Below are 20,615 nucleotides of genomic sequence, written 5' to 3'. Positions count from 1 at the left end.
ACCCAGCTTGTGACATATTTTTTACATATCAATAAGGATGATCCTCTGTTACATAACAAAATCATCCTTATTGATATGTAAAAATACAGAGGATTATTCTGAGAATTATAGGAATATATGAAAGACATTCTTCACCTTTGGGACAAAGACAGGAATATTTCAGAATGTTTTCCACATTTAAGATAGAAAAATGGAAATATTTTAACAAAGTTTTCCTGAAAGGCTTTTTGACTGATTTCTTCAAATCAGATTTGTGCTAGTAAATGTTTACAGAAAAGCAGCTGGGGGAGGGGGCAATGATTCCCATAATGAGAATACTTGGACAATGACTCAATAAATATACCACTGTGACTTTACTGATTGTAAGGTGGTGAGAAACAGAAGGAGCACACCTTGAGACAAGAGACTCAAGCAACCTCCACAGCACAGGGAAAACTCACCAGAAACAATGAGCTTTGAGTACTGGTTTTGCTTTGAATACAATCTGTGTGCTTCTATGTCATTATTCACAAGGGCTGTTTTAACAAGCAACTCACACTTGATTCTAAAAGTAACAACCACTCCAGTAAGCCAATGGGGCTGCTAGCTCAGATACACCTTTGTGAACATTTTAATCGAGGGGAGCAAGTCCATCCTCTGTGTGTCCCAAATAAGAGAAATATTATTCTGCACCTTCGATCATGCCTGAAGCAGTTACTGAAAACCAAGGGGAAAGCCTATTCCAAGAAAATGACGGAAGAGAAGGAATCTAGCTTGATGCAGTTGTAGCTGAATATGTATAAAAATAAAACTCCAGTATACTATAATGTTTTGGTCTAGGGCTTTTGGTTGTCAGTGTTGGTGGGTTTTGTTGTTTTGTTTTTAGGGCCTCTCATGCTGTCCCTGAGTTTTTGTGTCTAAGACTAGTGCTGTTCCATTTGAGCCATAGCTCCACTTCTGGTGCTGTATGTGTGTATGTTTAATTGGAGATAAGTCTCACACACTTTCTTTGCCTGGGCTGACTTTGAACTGTGATCCTCAGATCTCAGCTTCCTAAATACCTAGGATTATAGGTATAAGCCACAAGCACTCAACTTCTAGGTTTGTTTTTAAGGAAAACATATTAAGTATTAATTTTTAAAACATCCTAAGTGCAGTATAAACCTATAGCTAAAAGACCTAAAATTACTTGGTATTCAGATTGGTGGCTAAAAGTCATTGTTCAGTTTTCTAACTTATACTCAAAATTTGTCTATCAAGTGAAATAAATATTGCTTCCTAGAAAAGACAGATGGGTTTAGCGTGATGAAATATGTTTCTACCACCAATGCTTCCTGAAGAGCTCAGGGAAGTGCCCAAGCCCAGAGTTCAAGCCCCATGGCCAACCAAAAAAAAAAAAAAAAAAGAAAGAGAGGTTAAAAAGTTATTAGATTAGATCATATAAAATCTGATCTGATACTACAGGTGATTGTCCGTTGCCACTGGGTTTTCTCTAGTTCTAGTCTTTTCATTGGATAGAGCTGGGAAAAATGGATTAAACAATGAAATTGACAGGTTATTAAAGTGGTTCAATATTGAAAAAAAAATCTGATCTGAACCAAATGCTGCTCAAAAAAAAAAAAAAAAAAGGAAGAAGATGATGAAATACTTTTGGGCCAGGAGCGAAGTCTAGTGGTAGAGTGCTCGCCTAGCATGCACAAAGACCCGGGTTTGAGTCCTTCTTTGGTACCACATACACAGAAAAGGCTGGGAGTGGTGCTGTGGCTCAAGTGGAAAAAATGTTTTGGATGTTAGTTTTTTGGTTCTTTAACTATCTTGTTCATATTGGAAGATATGAAGGAGGGAAATGAAGCAAAGCACAGCCTTTCTCTTTCCCTTCCCCCCACATGCAGGCCAGGGGGTTGGGGGACAATTAAGGCAAAATAATACAACATCTGGAGGCTCCATAGGCATTGTAAAACCGGAACACTACTGGCTGGAGGCACCAGGAAATGGATCTGCTCCTATGGGTGCTCCTTCCAAATACTGCTCACGAGGAAGTGCAAACCCCAATAGGAACGCACAGAGATTCCTTTTTCTAACACTGAACGGTGCTGTTTTCTGCAACAGGAAGTAAAGCTAGTTTGACTCTCTCCTCCTCCCCCCGCCCTTCCTTGAGAAAAGGTCTTGCTGTATATATCTCAGCTGGCCTTGTGAACCCTCCTGCCTCTCAGCCTCCTAAGTGCTGGGATCACAGGATTATGCTACCATGACTACCTGTAGAATTTTACTTTGATTTCCTGAAAACATGATTGAGGGGCTGGGAGTGGGAGAGTGCTTGCCTAGCATGCATGAAGACACAGGTTTGATTTCTTGGTAACATATATACATAGAAAAAGCCAGAAATGGTGCTGTGGCTCAAGTGGTAGAGCTCTAGCATTGAGAAAGCCCAAGGACAGTGTTCAGGCCCTGAGTTCAAGCCCTGGGACTGGTAAAAAAAATAAAAAAGTGATAGAGCACCAGCCCTGAGCAAATGAACTCAGGAACAGCACCCAGACCCTGAGTTCAAGCCTCACAACTCACACACACACACAAAAGGCCCTCATTCCTAAAGCTTTCCTCTGATATACTTTGATCCATCTTACAAGTTTATTATTGTATTTGCTTATTTAGTTATTTTTATTTTCAGTCTTGGGGCTTGAGCTCAGGGACTGAGCACTGTCCTTGAGCTTTTACTGCTCAAAGCTAGTGCTCTAAAATTTTGAGCCACATCACCACTTCCTGTTTTCTGGTGGTTAATTGGTAATTAACTCATGGATTTTCCTGCCCCATCCATCTAACTTCAAACCATGACACTCAGATCTCAGCCACCTGAGTAGCTAGAATTGCAAGTGTGAGCTCCAGTGATGGGCTGATTTACATTTGCTTATTTAATTTGTACCAGTCCTAGGGCTTGAATTCAGGGCCTAAGCACTGTCCCTAAACTTTTATGCTCAACACTAGAGTTCTGCCACTTGAGCCACAGCTCCACTTCCATCCCTTTCATGTGATTAATTGGAAATAAGAGTCTCTAGACTTTCCTGCTGGAGCTGACTTCAACCCATGGTTCTCAGATAGCTCCTCCTAAATAGCTAGGATTACAGATGTAATTTGGTGGCAGGCTTACATGGCCTTTTAAAATCAAAGGGTTTTAATTATAATGTATTTCTCATTATCTATGTCCTGATTGGAAAACAAACTGTGGGTTTTGGTATCAAAGATTTCTTGGGAACAAACTGTTCTGACTCTCAGTTCTGGTTGACTTCATACCTCTCTTTGCCAGCCTTAAACACGGAACAACAGAAAAAACAAGGGATTTGGAGTCTGGTTCTAGGCCAGCTCTGCCACTTACCCGCCATGTGACTTGGGGCAAGCTCAGCTTCCTCATCTGTAAAATGGGGATACATTATCTCATTTCATACTCTTAACAAACCCTTAAACCTATGTATGACAGTGTCTAGCAGAGTAGCATTCAGGTAATGGTACCCCCTCCTTCCTCTTCCCTTTCTTATATACTGAAAGACCCCGTTTCAAATTATGCTTACGCTGTACAGTAAAGGTTTGTAATGTCCATACATACAATTTGCCCTGGAGTTTCTCTTCTAACAAACCAGAGGAGCCTTTCAATCCTCACTTTGTTTCCACATATGCCCAAGAACTTTTTTAAAATGTATAATACTCTAAAGAATAAAATTCCTAGTAAAAGATAACACAAAATGTCCTTTTCAGAGTGTCTAGCCATTGAAAATAGAGGCTTGTTGGAGAATTGTAAATTAACTAAATGATAGCCTCTTGCCAGACTAGTAAGAATAAAACTGAGAACCACACAAGTCACAGTAGGAAACAAACCAACCTAATGATTTGAGTATTTTAGCATGTTTCCAAATTGAAACAATTGCCAACATCCCAAATGCTGGTGACTTTATTCAACCATTTACTGAGATGTTATAGTACTGAACAACACATTAACTGCATAAAAAGCTTTTCTTCTTCTTCTTTTTTTTTTTTTTGAGACAGGGTCTCTTGTGATACTCCTGCCTCTCTGCCTGTTGCATGCTAAGATTACAAGTGTGATTTCTATTTCACTGTATAGCATGAATCTTAACACATCTCTCAAGAAGCAAGACAGGTTAGCAGTTATAGCAAGGGCAGGTGGCTTTGTCCCAGCTCCTGTTAGCTACTCATCCTACCTATTTTGTTTCTTCCATTCTTTTTCTCTCTACAATCACACCAGTGTTCCTAATATCCACATTAGGCCCAATGTTTTCCCATGCTCTCAAAAGTTTTCCTTCCCCATTGCTCAATTTTTGCCTAGGAAAATTAAAATAATCACATAGAAAAATGACGATTAAAGAGTTCACTATACAATTACCTAGCACTTAGACCACAAAGAATAAAGTCATTAAACATTTTTGTTTGGCTTTACTGATACATAACTGACAAGTACAAATTGTATACATTCTAGGTGTGGGATGTGATACTTTGAGATATATAGTAAAATAATGACCATAATCAACCTAACTTACATATGAGGGATTTTTTTTACATTGTTAAGTAAGAAGTTCTTCAATATGTCTGCCTGGGCTGGCTTTGAACCAAGATTCTCAGATCTCAGCCTCCTGAGTACTTGCACTACTTTTGTAAGCCTAGAAGCCTCATTAATCCACTTTGATCTGCATGCAGTTACATACGCACCCCCCCCCCCCCACACACACACCTCATCCATGAGTATTAGGGAAGATGCAAGATGCAGGTCAAGTTCTTTTTCTTCACCATGGTCTCTTCAGTGGCTTCCCAGCCTTTAACCTATCTACTGCTTCATGTGTATTATAATCTGCTAGTTTCTATGGCAGCTTTATATTTATGCTACTGTATAACCCTAAATGATTTTTTACTTGAATAGTTGTATAAATTAAATATAAACTATTACAATAATTTTATTAGGCATATAGTCATATAAAAATGAAGCAAGGGAAAGTAAAATACATATCATAAATACTACATATTTTCAGAAGCAGTAGAGAAACTATGTAATAACCATTTTCAGAGTTATCCTTTATAGGGTTTTTATTGAAACCTCAGGTAGATAAGTGATGCATTCCTAATTCCAACCTAGTTATAACTCTAGATGCAAATAACTTGGAAAGTTAGAACCTCATCAAAACTATCCCTTTATGCCAAAATTTCCAAACACAATCAATTTCCAAAGAGGAATTCACCTTTTCCCTCGCCTATGAAACCAGACACTTTTTTCCCCCAAATCTCAATATTGGCAAGGATTGTTTTTAATAATTTTGAAATCCAGCTTGACCATAACTTATCTTTTAAGACTCAGTCAAGAAATTATGTTCCTAACACAATCAGCTTATGAAATTGCTACTAAAAATTTAAATTATATCTAAGAGAATCAATAATACAATCCTATGAAGGGCACATATTTACTTTTTATATTTGGCTCTATGATCTCATAAACAAATGCTGCTAAATCTTTTCTAGGCCAAGCATTTAGAACTGACAGGATAGATGAGTGGGGGTGATGGAAGGGTGACAGCATGCAGTGTACTCATAAATTGCCATGTTGAACTAAAACCTTCTTGTACAATTATCTAAAGATGATTTTAAAGTATTGAAAAAGAATTGATCCATATGTAGAGATCTTGAAACTAAGTTGTAGCCCACAAATGGGTCATAAAATCAATTTTAGGGGTCAAGAATAACAGTTTTATAAACAGAAATTAAAAAAGCAGCAGCAGCAGCAGCACCAGACATAAGTGGCTCATGCCTATAATCTTAGCTAATCAGGGAGTTGAGATTTGAGGACTGAGGGTTGAAGTTATAGCTAGGGCAAGAAAGTCCTTGAGACTCTAATCTCCAATTAATCAGAAAAAAAAAAATGCTGGATGGAGGTGTGGAAGAGCACCAATCTTGAGAAAAAAAGATAAGGGGGCTGGGCCAGGAGTTTGGCCTAGTGGTAGAGTGCTTGCCTAGCATGCACAAAAACCCAGGTTTGATTCCTCAGTACCACATACGTAGAAAAAGCTGGCAGTGGTGCTGTGGCTAGAGTTCTAGCCTTGAGAAAACCCAAAGACAGTGCTTGGGGCCCAGGGCTCAAACCCAGGACTGGCAATCAATCAATCAATCATTACAAGGAGAGGGATTGGGGAGGGAGGGAAAGTGGGAGAAAAACTTGGAAGGGGGGGTGTAAAAATGTTTGACAAGATGTGTATGTACTACCTTACCTATGTATCTGTAACTCCTCTGTATATTACCCTGACAATAACATTAATTTTTTAAAAAGAAAAATCATTACAAAAGACACAATCAGGTCTTGTGGAACAAATGGTCTAGATTGACATTTCTAAAATTCAGTATTTTTTTAAAAAGTTTTAAATTGGAAAGGGAGATTGTGGGTGGTGAGCATTACTGACAAAGCAGATTATTTTAAAAAATTAAATGTGTGTTTATTTACCAAACCATTATTGTTTTCCTTAAGCATGTGTGTTTACACATATTTGATATTCAATTTTCCTATTTTATTCTATTACTATGTTCACTTTCATGATTAAATAAGACAAATAGTGAAGAGGAATTAAAAGTTTAGCTTAAAAGATAAGACTGAAATATTTAGGAAATAAATATACAAAGAAATACATGCACAACATCTTTTGGTTCTAAGAATTTATGTGCTGTGTGTATCTTTTGATCATTTTAAGTTCATTTGTACTCTAGAGTAAGTTTGTCCTTCGAGAGTTTCTGCAATGTATGGCACCTCTGTAACTTCACAAAAACTTTTCTCAGCACAATGGAATGTACCAATGCAGGAAGAGGCTAAAGCCACTCACTCCAGTGGGCTAAAAGGCTGGGGGGCGGGGGGAGAGGTGTAATCACCCCCTCGAGATCCTAATTTTTGTATTTTTTCAAGTTTCCAATTCCAGTGCAAAAGCAGAACCGGGTGAACACATAGGAGCGACCGCATACAGCAAACAATGTTGCAACCCACACAAAGGTCACGAGTAACACAGTCTTTCAAAATCGCTTATCTGTAACTAAATAAAGCAAGCCACTTACAGAACTACTGGGTAGAGATGTAAATACCGGGGGGGAGGGGGGATTGGGAGGAGGAGGGGGAGGGAAGCACTTCTGGGACTGAGCACTAGAGAGCACTCCGAACCCCAAGTTTCTACAGATCTGGTCGGAGCCAGGAGCCCCTCCAGCCTAAATATAGCCCAGGCGGAGGCACGACCCCCCCCCCGCCCCCTCCCCTTCCCCCTCCCCCTCCCCCCCCCCCGCCCTCCCGTGCGTTCACACCGCCCTGCCCCGGCCGGCAGGAACTTACCCCGAGGAACCTTACTACACAAAGGCGGGCTCGGAGGGAGGGAGGGAGGGAGGGAGGGCGGGCAGCCGCGCTCCGACCAGAGGCGAGGGAGGAACTGACTCAACCTCCACGGGCCTCGCGGCTGACGTCAATGTGCGTCGCTCGCTCCAGTCTTAACTTTTCCACTTCCCCGCCGGAACACGATTCCAGGAAGCGCGGTGACGTCAGCCCGCGGGCTGGAGCGGCCGCGGAGCCCGGCAGTGCGGAGCCCGGCAGTGCGGACCCCCGGGCAGTGCGGACCACCCCCCCCCCCCGGCGGCGCGGCCCCGGCTCAGCGGCGGGCGCGGCCGGCCGGGCTCGGCGCGCGCGGCCCGGGACGCGTCGAGACGCTCGGTGGTTTGGCACCGCGGGGGCCGCCGAGGCGCGGGACCCGGAGCGCGGCTGAACTTTGCAACAGGTTGCAGAGGAGCTGGCCGGGTCCCTGTCACCGGGCGGCGTGGCCAGGGAGGCGCGTTCCGAACCTTGGACCCGCCGGCCGCGGGGGGAGATGCCCTCGCGCGGGAATGCACACGCACGCACGCACGCACACCTAAAACAAACTCGGCAACTTCCGGGCCGCCCTCCAGTGTCCCTAAGACGCCCTCTGAACTTCCGAGGCCGTCTGCTGCGTTAAGTCTCGGCCCCCCCTCCACCGCCGACGACTCTCACCTGTCTCGTCCCCGGTCACAGCCATGATGGGCTTCGGCATGCAGAGAGCCGTCCTCTCCCCGACCCTGCTCCACATCAACTGTGCTAACTAGCAAGCATGTGCAAGATAAGGAGGAGTACTGACATCACAATGACATCACTAGCCTATCGCTGCCATCAATTTGCTTTGTCACAGGCGAGCTCACCCAGGGCAAAGCCTATAAAAACTCTTCCTGTAATAAACCATCTTAATGCTCTGGTTCCTCTCTCTCTCTCTCTCTCTCTCTCTCTCTCTCTCTCTCTCTCTCTCTCTCTCTCTCTCTCTCTCTCTCTCTCTCTCAAAAAAAAAAATGTGGTGAGATGGGCTGTGGCATAAAGGAGTTCTTTACTGCTCAGAATCACAGGGTGGTACCTTATGGAGCTACATTTTTTTAAAATTATTATTATTATTAAATTAGGGGTTTCTAGATAAACATGGGGGAGGTGAACCTTATCTGCTTTTCCAAACTCAGAGCAGAAAATAAGAAGTTGGAGACTCAGACTGCAAGGATTAAGAAAACCACAGTGAGTGCAGAAAAGACTGCCCCACAGAACTTCTAAGTTTAATTAAATGTCTCTGAGTAACATACCCAGCTACCTTTGTTCACATCCATAGTTGTGTTCTGCACCATTTCTTATTCCAACCGGGAGATCTAGTTGTTGAAGTAGCTAACTTCATTTGAAGAAAGTAAATGCGAAAACTTTACAAATTCACTGTGCCGATGTAGCAAGCTTTTTATGGTATGCTTCCATAACCCTTAGATTAAACCAAATGAACTTGCTGATATTTGGCCATTTTGACTCCCCAAAATAGCAACTTGTGATTCCAGCTAATACATAATTTTATCTGCATTTAGCCCCTTGAAAACAATTTTTGTTATTTATAAAAATTCATAAAGAAATCAATTACTGTTCATTTGTTGTTGTTAATTTTGCCAGTACTGGGCTTGAAACAGGGCCTGGGTACTGTTCCTGAACTTTTGTGCTTAAGGCTAGTTACTCTACCATTTGAACCACAGCTCTACGTCCAACATTTTTGGTAGATAAAAGACTTTCCTGCCTGGCTGGCTTTGAACTGTGATCCTCAGATCACAGCCTCCTGAGTAGCTAGATTTATATAGGCATGAGTTACTGGCACCTGGCTGATAATTTTTTTTAACGTCAAATTTCATTTGGATTGCTTAAGGAAGGTTCAATATGTAAAGAGCTGGATCATTACCAAAAATTTAACAATAATAAAGTAAAATAAAACATTGATAAATATTCTATAGTATACAAACAAGCGTATAGCACACACATACACACACACATATATACGTACATAAGTGTATGTATTGCTATGGCACAAGAATATATGATACATAGCTGAACCTTTCCTATCAGTGTATTGTTCAAAGATCATGTTGTTTCTTTGTTTTTTGTTTTGTCAGTTGTGGGGCTTGAACTCTGGGCCTGGATGCTATGCCTGAGCACTTCAAAGCTAGTGCTCTACCACTTGAGCCACGGTAACACTTCCAGTTTTCTGGTGGTTAGTTTGAGACAAGAGGCTGATGGATTTTCATGTCCTGGCTGGTTTTGAACTGCAATCCTCAAATCTCAGCCTCCTGAGAAACTACAATTACAGGTGTGAGCCACTGGCAGCAGGCTACATGGTTGTTTTGTTTTGTGTAAGCCCATGTTCTTGTATGATTAGATTTCAGTGTGACTTTATATCAGTGAAAGGATATCCCAGCATTCTCCAATAAAGGCAAAGACTTTACATTCCATTAAACATAAGAGGACAGGTCAGAGGGTCTCATTGCCAGAGTCCCTGCCAAGGGCCCAGGATTTGCACGGACGATGTCTTGACTAAATAGGAAAGCTAATGGCCTACTTAGTCCCTGCCCTAGGCCTTACCCCTCTTCAGGGGCTCCATCCAAGACTTTCGTTCCAGCCATGTTTAAAAACTGGGATGGAAGATGATTAAATTTACTTTAAATTTCAGAAAATACCATTTATTCCCAATATTTCTTGTTTGCTTGTTTTTGCATGTCTGTGCTGGTCCTGGGGCTTGAACATAGGGCCCGTGCTTTCTCCCTGAGCTTTTGTGTTCATGGCTGGTGCTCTACCACTTGAGCCACACTCGCTCTCTCATCTCTGCCATGCCATTCTTTTTTCTTTCCCAGAGCCTACATACCTATCTTTCCTCCTGACAGCCCCCTACCCCAGTTGTAAGCATTCAGGTTTCATCTAATTTGACACTTCCTCCAGGAAACCTTTCTGTCAGATCCTTAAATAACGTATGGAATTTACTCTGTGTCTCTTTGACCTATCTGGAGTTTTGTCACAAGTTTGGTTTAGACTAGAATCCTTAGTATCTAGCAGCATCCTTAGCCTAGGATAAATGTCTAGGGAATACTTGTGGAATAAAAAATGGAACTATTAAGTTACATGGCTGGGAATGTAACTTAGTGGTGGAATGCTTGCCTAGCAAGCATGGAGACCTGGGTTTGATTCCTCAGTACCACATACACAGAAAAAAGCCAAAAATGATGTTGTAGCTCAAGTGGTAGAGTGCTAGCCTTAAGCAAAAACAAACAAACAAACATAAAAGCTCAAGGGCAATGTCCAGGCCCTGAGTTCAAGCCCCAGGACTGGAAAAACAAAAACAAATTAACAAAAAACAAAAACAGTGGGTTAAGGAAGGAAAACAAAGAGTAACAGACTGCTGGGGTAGAGGGCATTAGATCCATTTGGCTAAAGAGGGTGAAAGAGAACAAATATGGTCAAAACAGATTGTTGTCAAAGTATGAGAACAGAACAAAATTTGAAATATTATTAGAAAATGGGAGAGTGTGGGCCGGGAGTTTGGCCTAATAGTAGAGTGCTTGCTTAGCATTCATGAAGACCCGGATTTGATTCCTCCGTACCACATACATAGAAAGAAAAAAAAAAGCTGGAAGTGGTGCTGAGGCTCAAGTGGTAAGAGCTCTAGCCTTGAGAAAGTTCAAGGTCAGGGCTCAGGCCCTGAGCTCAAGCCCAGGACTGGCAAAGAAAAAAGGGGGGAGGGGAGAGTGTAAAGGAAGAGGAGGAGATTAATTGGGATGTATTGTACCCATTATGGGCATGTCACAATGAAATCCCTCCTCTTTCTATCATTTTTTGTTTTGTGCAGGTAGTAGGGCTTGAACTCAGGGCCTGGGCAATGTCCCGTTGCTTTTGCACCCATGAGACATACAGGCTCCACTTTTGGCTTTTTAGTTTAATTGGAGATAAGAGACTCATAGAGTTTTCTACCAGGGCTGACTTCAAACCCAAAACCTTGGATCTCAGCCTTCTGAGTACGTAGGCTTATAGGCATGAGCCACTTAATGTATGTTCACAAAGACAACACAGGTCTGGCTGCATTCTCAGGAATAGTTTCCCAAAACACTTAGGAAGACGAGCTTCTGCTGCTGCCTCTAGCATGATTAAGAGCTTCAAGAAGGAGAGAACTACCTGCTGCAGGAGTGGTGATCACAGGATGGCAGCCTGAACAAAGTCAGGCTGTAGAGCTGGGGCAGAGTGTCGACATGGATGACTTGGCTAAGGGTGAGAAGTCATGGAAAGCTACATTTAGCAAGAAGGGCATGCAGGCAATGAACCAAAGGAAAGAGGGCTCAAAATGCCACGCTAACGATGGACCCAGAAAAAGAGCAGAATAACAGAGTTGTTTTTTTTTTAATAAAAAAGGGGGAGAATGCAGTATCAGAGAAGTGAAGAAAGCAGAGGTTTCCAGTGGGAAATACTGTAGAGATCAAGCAAGACAAGCACTGAGAATTCAGAAAGAAATAGATGTGACCATGCAGTAAAGGGCAGAACCTTCTTTAAATTCAGGAAAACAAGAGACAAATGCCCACTGGACTCTGAGGTTTATTATATTATAATACATATAATAGGTTTAACACTATTACAGTAAAAAAAAAAAACAGGAGGAAAAGAAGAAAGCAAAGAAGAAAAAGAAGCACAAGAGATGACTGCAAGACAATAAACAAAACAATATTATTTGTATGTGGAATAAACATGCATATAGTATCAAAATTATTAAAAATAAACATTAGCAAGGTATATCAACAAAAGACCAACTAAAGAAAAACAATAATTTCTTCACCGCAACATACAGACAATGGAATAAAAAAAAAAGTCAGGTGCTGTAGTCCTAGCTATTGGGGAGGCTGAGACCTGAGGATCACGGTTCAAATCCAGCCCAGGCAAGAAAGTCCCTCAGACCCTTATGTCCAATAAAATGCTCAGAAAAAAGCCAGAAATGACACTGTGGTTCAAGTGGTAGAGCACTAGCCTTGAGCATGAAGCATCTCAGGGACAGAGCCCAGACCCTGAGTTCAAGCCCCAGGACCTGGAAAAAAAAAGGCACTATTCCAACAAAAAACTATAAAGAATTTAAAGAATTTAGGAACTAGTTGATTAATATTTCAACAGAGAAAAAAATCTTAAATTGTTAAATGAAAATACGATCTGAAGTAATGAGGCAATCTCTGGTGTGCAACTGGTCAGTTTAACATTATAAAGTCTCCCATTCAACCTAAATGCATTTATAGGTTAAATTCAACCTCATCACTGGTTTAATCACTGTGGTTAAATAAAAACTCCAACTTATTACGAACATGTTCAAAAGAATAATGGTTCAAAAATAGCAAACTCAAAACTGGGCAGCAAAAAGCCAGAAGTGATTGGGCACTGGTGGCTCATGCCTGTAATCTCAGCTAGTCAGGACGTTGAGATCTGAGGATCATGGTTCAAAGCCAGCCTGGGCAGAAAAGTCTGTTAGATTCTGATCTCCGATAAACTGTGGCTCAAGTGGTAAAGTGCTAGCGGAACAAGGCTCAGGGACAGTGCTCAGATCCTGAGTTCAAGCCCCTGGCTTTGGCAAAAACCAAAACCAAAGCCAGAAGTGGAATTGTGGCTGAAATGACTGAGAGCTAGTCGTGAGCAGAAAAAGCTAAGTGAAAGCACAGGAGCTTGAGGCCAAGCTCTAGAAATGAGATAAAGCCCAAAATACAAAAACAAAAAAGTACAAGAGAAGCTGGGGACAGTGGCTCACGCCTTTAATCCTAGCTATTCAGGAAGCTGAGATCTGAGGATCAAGGTTCAAAGCCAGCCCGGGCACAAAAGGACTTGAGATTCCAATTTACCTCTAGAATACAGGAAGTGGGGCTTGGCTCAAGGGTAGGTCGGTAGCCTTGAGCTGAAGAGCTCAGAGACAGGTCTCCCATGATTCACACACACAAAAAAAATACAATAGGACCTTTTTAAAGTATTAAATATACTTTACAGTTATAAATACAACTGAGTGAAGTTAAAATAATACACGACTCAAATTTAATTGAAATCTCAGGCCAGGTGCCAATGGTTCATGCCTCCATTCTTAACTGCTCAGGAGGCTGAGAAATGAGGATCATGATTCAAAGCCAGCCTGGGCAGGAAAGACCATGAGACCTTTTTTTTCTTCCCCTCAATCATGGGGCTTAAACTGTGGGCCTGGCCGCTCTCACTGACTCTTCAGCTCAAGGCTAGCGCTCTACCACTTTGAGCCACAATGCCACTTCTGGTTTTCTGGTGGTTAACTGCAGCTAAGAGTCTCACAGACTTTCATACCGGGGCTAGCTTCGAACTGTGATCCTTAGATCTCAGCCTCCTGAGAAACTAGGATTACAGGAGTGAGCCACCAGCGCCAGGCTTGGCTCATGAGACTCTTTTTTTTTTTTTTTTGCCAGTCCTGGGCTTGAGCTCAGGGCCTGAGCACTGTCCTTGAACTTTCTCAAGGCTAGAGCTCTACCACTTGAGCCTCAGCACCACTTCCGGCTTTTTTCTATGTATGTGGTAGCAAGGAATCGAACCCGGGTCTTCATGCATGCTAGGCAAGCACTTTAACCACTAGGCCAAACTCCCGGCCCTCATGAGACTCTTATCTCAAATTAACTACCAGAAAACTGAAAGTGGTGCTGCGGCGGTTCAAAGTGGTAGAGCACTAGCCTTGAGCAAAAAGAGGTCAATGATGATGCCCAGGTCAAGCCCCATGATCCACCAAAAATTAAAAAAAGGAAAAAGAAATCTTAGCAATCTTAAAATTTAGTAACCCTAAAACTACCTACCAATCGTTTTCTTTCACAAGTGAATTTTTGTAAGATGTGGAATCGATATGCTAAGAATGGTCTCAAGAACACACAAGAGTTAGCATTTGTTTTTAGATGAGCTGTCCAGAAATTGCACTTGACTATAACAGATGGTGAAAAACCCACACTGAGGGCAGCAACGAAACAGAAATGCATGATAATAGAAATAGCATCATTTACATTTTCATATTATTTACATATTTACATGTTAATATTACTATTTGCTAATATACATATTTTAATTTATGGGTTAATAATAAATAAGAATAGAAATACATTAGGTAAAGCATTCATGACTCTCCCTCCACACAAAGAACATTTCATGTAAAAATGTGTTCATATCCCCAACTCCCTTTATTCTATCCTGCTAACAAATGAAAGTGATGAAATTTTAACTTGTTTCAAGTAGTCAGATATTTCTTCCCCCTATCCTTTTAAAGTGTTTCTCTCCCACCCCCATCTATGGCTTGTGTATGTCCCCAGACTATAACTTGCCACTACCAGGCGTCTTTAGGAATGCTAAATGTATTAGATTAATAAAATATACCTTGAACAACAACCTGGCTACTTGGGACAAAGAATTGCTGTGTGCCATCTGCGGACTGCGCTGCATACTGTACAATGGTAGCACCTGGTGGAGGAGCTCCTGAATTCGTCATTGCTAGTGCCTGCAGGCCCGGAACACCGTCAGATCCTGGGTTAGAAATCTGGATTGCTCCACCTTGGGCTATAGCAACTTCATAGTGGGGGGAGAAAAAAAAAAAGAAAGAAAAGAAATTAGAGAATTTCAAGAGTCATTTTACCAATGCCAGAGAACACTCTCTGGGTCTATATATTTCTATTGCTTTTCATTTTTAAGTTATCTTTCTTTTTCTATGCTGAGTCAATCAGGAATATTAGCTTCTAAATGCTTGAGTCTATTTTCTATTTAGAAATCTATGAAGTTCCTCGAGTTTTTGGAGTTGTCCTCTGTGGCACCCATCCAATTACATTATTTCAGAGGAAGAGAGAAAAGATAGGCTGAGCCAAAAGAATCCCAGCTTCTTCCAGTGTTCTCAAACTACTCAAATGTTTCCAGTTTTAATAAACAACACTAATCTAATACCGATGGCTCATGCTTGTAATCCTAGCTACTCAATAGGCTGAGATCTGAACCATTGCAGTTAAAAGCCAACTGGGCAGGAAAGTCCTTAAAACTCTCATCTCCAATTAATCAGCTGCAGGCAGGGATGGCTCAAGTAGGAGTGTGCCAACCTTGAGCAAAAAAACTAAAGGCCCTGAATTCAAACCCCAAGACTGGCACAAAGTAAATAAACACAATCGGTGCATCCTGCTTACACAGTGCCTAGCATACATAAGGCTGGGTTTCAATCTCCTACACTACAAAACCATGGTAGTTTGAAAGGACAGAGGATGTCCTCGAGTATAAACACATATTTAGGTTTTAAAGTTCATGTCTACGGACCAGGAGTGTTGCCTAATGGTAGAGTGCTTGCCTAGCACTCTAGGTTTGATTCCTTGGTACCACATATATAGAAAAAGCCGGAAGTGGATCTGTAGCTCAAGTGGTAGAGCTCTAGCCTTGAGAAAGTCCAAGGACAGTGCTCAAGACCTAAATTCAAGCCCCAGGACTGGCAAGATACAGAAAATATTAAGCTAGATTAAAAAAAAATCTTTCAAAGATAACTCTAATGAGAAAAAAATAGCCGGACACGGTAGTTCAAGACTGTAAGCCTAGCTACTCAGGAAGCTGAGATTTGAGGATCGCGGTTCAAAGACAGCCTGGGCACTAAAAAGTCCATGAGATTCTTGTCTCCAATTAACCACCGAAAACCAGAAGTGGCACTGTGGCTCAAGGAATAGGGTGGTAGCCTTAAGCTGAAGAGCTCAGGAACAAGGCCAGGCCCAGAGTTCAAGTTCCACAACCAACAATAACAACAACAACAAAAAGATAAAAGGAAAAAAAAAACCCTGCACTACAAGATTTACTACTACCCAGTGCCTTGCATAATGACAATTAGTGGTAAAACTATGATGTAGACTTCCCATAAATACCAAGATTAGTAGTCATGAGGAAAAGTTAACACATAACTAAATGTCTTTCAAAAGAATAAATGATTGAAGTTTTTAAAACTGTCACTAATAGACAAATAACTATTAATTATTAATTACTGCTTAACATAAGCAGTAATAAATAGTAACAGGATGATCCTGTCTAAAAAGTAACACAATTAGCTAACTAGACTTTACAATGTAGGGTGCGTAGACATTACAATGAGTTTTCAGTGCTTTGACCTAAGATTCTAGTGGTTAACACAACAAGACATGAACTGACATGAACTCAGGGCCTGAACACTGTCCTTGAGCTTTCCTCAAGGCTAGAGCTCTACCACTTGAGCCACAGCACCACTTTCAGCTTTTTGTATGTATGTGGTACCAAGGAGTCAAACCCAGCTCTTCATGCACACTTGGTGAGTACTCTACCACTTGGCCAAATTCCCAGCTCTGAATTGATTTCTTTTGCCAGTCCTGAGTTTGAGCTCAGGGCCTGAGCACTGTCCTTGGACTTTCTCAAGGCTAGAGCTCTACCACTTGAGCCTCAGCACCACTTCCTGGGTCTTCGTGCATGCTAGGCCAAACTCTCGGCCTTGAATTGACATTTTTAAGTCGACTCGACACAGATGGTCAATGACAGGCCACTAGTAGAACAATGTCCACAGCACTGAGGCTGAGAAACCCAGATGTAAGTGATATTTATGGGGCTCAGTGTTTTATTCTTTATATTCATTCTTTTTTCCTAGTCCTATTTTTATTCTGAACACATTTTTGTTCCAGTCCTGGGGGGCAACGTCCTTGAGCTTTCTCAAGGCTACCACACTACCCCTTGAGCCACAGCACTACTTCTGGTTTTCTAGTGGTTAATTGGAGATAAGAGTCTCACAGACTTTGTGCCTGGGCTGGCTTTGAACCAAGATCCTCAGATCTCAGCCTCCTGAGTTGCTAGGATTACAGGTGTGAGCCACTGTGTGTCCAGCCTTTCCTTCTTTCTTTCTTTTGTTCTTTCTTTCTTTCTTTCTTTCTTTCTTTCTTTCTTTCTTTCTTTCTTTCTTTCTCTTCCTTCCCTTTCCTCCCCCCTCCCTCCCCCCCCCCCCGTCTCTCTTTGTATTTTTTTTTTCCAGTCCTGAGGCTTGAACTCAGGACCTAGGCACCTCTAAGCCCCAACACCACTCCCAGCTTTTCCTGTGTGTGTAGGACCCAGGAATTGAACCCCGGGCTTTGTGCATACTAGGCAAGCACTCTACCACTAGGCCACATTCCTGGTCCCCCAGCCTAATTTCTTAAAAGTATGAAAACAATACAAGAAGACATTTCTGTCTTGAATCTTCATGGACAGTTTCAAATGAATTTTGTATGTTGTTCACTTAAATTTGTATTTAGAGCTGACATAGACTGTATACTATGCAAAGAACAGTCAGAATAACCACAATGTGTAAAAACACTCAAGAAATAAAATTACTGAATGGCTATCATTTCTTTATGACAGAAAACATTGTAAGTCTATTATTTTAGAAGTATTAACTGAAGTGTGTCTTTAAATTCCAACTGTAGCTTTAATTTTTCTACACCTATACAATTGTTAGACTTCTGGAGTAGTCATTAGAACTACGAAATTTTTACTTTTTTAAATTTTCATTCTTTAAAAGTTTTCTGTTCTTTTTTCCATAATTTTTCCAAAAAGTTCCAACCAAAACTTGATAGTTTTCATACTATGAACATTCGGCATGCCAACGATTGGTCTTGTGTTCTTTCACTTTCTAGTTTAGTCAACATATGGATATGGAAAACAAAAGATTCTCTCTTTCACACACACACACACACACACACACACACACACACACACACACACAACTTGCAGCTTTAGAAAACCTTTTTTTTTTTTCTTTAACTGACAGGGCCCCTGATTTTGGCATTATCAAGTAACACAGGACCTTCTCAATTCAAAATGTTATCTCAGTTGGACAAAGACCTGAAAGATTAACCAATGATCCAAGGATCCCAGAAACAGGCTTTGTGTGTGCTATCTGCATTCATAGACTTGAGTAGGACACTTCTTAGGTTTCAAATTATCAGAAGATTGCATAATTTGTTTTTAGTAAATATAAAGCAAGAAAAAAATAGTAAGAAAAAAAGATTATCTGAGGACAGGAAGTCTGGCCTAGTGGTAGAGTGCTTGCCTAGCATGCACAAAGACCCGGATTTGATTCCTTGGTACCAAGTACATAGAAAAAGCTGGAAGTTGTACTGTGGCTCAAGTGGCAGAGCTAGCCTTGAGAATGCTCAAAGACAGTGCTCAGGCCCTGAGTTCAAGCCTCAGGACTGGCAAAAAAAATGATCTGAATACAAATATACTTTCTATTTTAGTATTTTTTAAACTTATAATGGAAAAGTCCAGAAATGTGAGAGTAAACAGGATTTTTGTTACCAGTAATATTTGCATTGTCTTCCCTTCCACCACCTCTGGTTTTATTTTTGTTTGTCGTGGGACTTGAACTCTAGGCCTGGATGCTGTCCCTGAGTTCCTCAGCTCCAGGCTACCACCCTATCCCTTGAGCCACAGAGCCACTTCCGGTTTTCTGGTGGTCAACTGGAGATCAGAGTCTCACTGACTTTGTGCCTAGGGCTTTAAACTGCAATCCTCAGATCTCAGCCTCCTAAGTATCTAGGGTTACAGGCGTGAACCACTGCACCTGGCTCTCCCACTGTTTTTACAATCTGTCTGGCCATTTAAAAATAAAATTGGGGGCCGGGAGTTTGGTCTAGTGGTTAAAGTGCTTGCCTAGCATGCACGAAGACCCGGGTTCGATTCCTCAGTACCACATACATAGAAAAAAGCCAGAAGTGGTGCTGATTCTCAAGTGGTAGAGCTCTAGCCTTGAGAAAGTCCAAGGACAGTGCTCAGGCCCTGAGCTCAAGCCCAGGACTGGCAAAAAAAATAAATAAATAAAAATAAAATTGGGTATGAACCTCAGTATTGGTGATCAATAAAAATCCAATACTTGGGGCCATGAGTTTGGCCTAGTGGTAGAGTGCTTGCCTAGCATGCACAAAGACCCGGGTTCAATTCCTCGGTACCACATACATAGGAAAAAGCCAGAAGTGGTGCTGAGACTCAAGTGATAGAGCTCTAGCCTTGAGAAAGTCCAAGAACAGTGCTCAGGCCCTGAGCTCAAGCCCAGGACTTACAAAAAAAAAAAAAAAAATCCAATACCTTTGTGCTTCCCTGGGAAGGAAGGACTATGGGTTCTTTCCTTAACAGACAGGGGAAACAGAAGTATCAAGGTTTACGTGTGTGACAACCAAAGAAGAATCCATACAGCTCTATATTGTTGTGACTCCAGCAAAAGTAGAAGACTCTTTTAACTTTGGATATACATTTAACTTCACTCATCTCATATTCTGCAAATTAAATAGCTCCCCAAAATAAGTAAAACTGGACTGCTAGATTACATAATTAACTAAATTCCACATTGTTTGCATTATTAGGTCCTGCTAGCCATCACCTCACTAAGCACTAAGTAAAGGTTAGGCCTCTATTTTAGTTGCTTTGAGAGCTAACTAAACTGGACAGTATATGGACACAATGGCCTAAAATGAAAAAAAAATCTAAGCAGGCATGGTGACATATCACTGTAATCCCAGCACTGAGGAGGCTGAGAAAAGAGAATCTCCAGTTTGAATTGGGGTACAAAGGCAAGACCTGTCTCAAACAAAAATGCAAACCACAAAGGAGGCTGGTAGCTCACACCTAGCCAGCCACGGCAGGAAAGACATTCCTATCTCCAGGTAAGCACCAGAAAACTGGAAGTGGAACTACTGCTCAAACTACAGCACAAGCCTTGAGCAAAAGAGGTAGGATCAGTGCCCGGGCCTCAAGTTCAAGACCCATGACCAACAACAACAAAAACCCACCAAAAAATATAATTCATAAAGCATACTTCCATGAAGTTATTTGAAACCATTATTTTAAATTATTTTAATGGGTATATAAACATCTTTATATACATTCTAATGTAGCTATAATATTGAGTTCAAAACTAGTGTTAATCCAAGTATGGTTTCTACACCTCATAATCTACGATATCATATAGGAGTATAGGATGAACTCATTCATATAGGATGATTTTAGTACAACTAGTGTAAGGAAATAAATTCTTTTGTGGTTTTTTTGTTTTGTTTTCTTTTGCCGGTCCTGGGCTTGAGCTCAGGGCCTGAGCACTGTCTTTGGACTTTCTCAAGGCCAGAGCTCTACCACTTGAGCCTCAGCACCACTTCCAGCTTTTTTTCTATGTATGTGGTACTAAGGAATTGAACCCGGGTCTTCATGCACGCTAGCCAAGCACTCTACCACTAGGCCAAACTCCCGG

General features: G+C 41.4%; 1 protein-coding gene across 15 annotated transcripts in view; it reads right to left on the bottom strand.

The window, feature by feature from the left end:
* Crem (cAMP responsive element modulator) overlaps positions 1 to 20,615 on the bottom strand; it is an 83,637-nt gene that overhangs the window by 7,411 nt on the left and 55,611 nt on the right. For 9 of the 15 annotated variants that reach the window (XM_090319134.1, XM_090319138.1, XM_090319135.1 and 6 more), the window contains 2 exons: positions 14,738 to 14,926; positions 3,350 to 3,385 (listed from right to left, as the gene is read on the bottom strand). In XM_090319134.1, coding sequence (XP_090175260.1) covers positions 3,350 to 3,385; positions 14,738 to 14,926 — 225 coding nt within the window. Of the gene's footprint in view, positions 1 to 3,349; positions 3,386 to 7,333; positions 7,406 to 8,020; positions 8,128 to 14,737; positions 14,927 to 20,615 lie in introns of those variants that run through there. The other 6 variants (XM_090319143.1, XM_090319144.1, XM_090319147.1 and 3 more) reach the window with 6 other exon arrangements.

Source organism: Megascapheus bottae, chromosome 26 (genome assembly GCF_031878675.1).
Source record: "Megascapheus bottae isolate mThoBot1 chromosome 26, mThoBot2.hap1, whole genome shotgun sequence".
NCBI lineage: Eukaryota > Metazoa > Chordata > Mammalia > Rodentia > Geomyidae > Megascapheus > Megascapheus bottae.
Note: the sequence above shows the minus strand (reverse complement) of the source record. Positions and strands in the feature narration are given on the sequence as shown.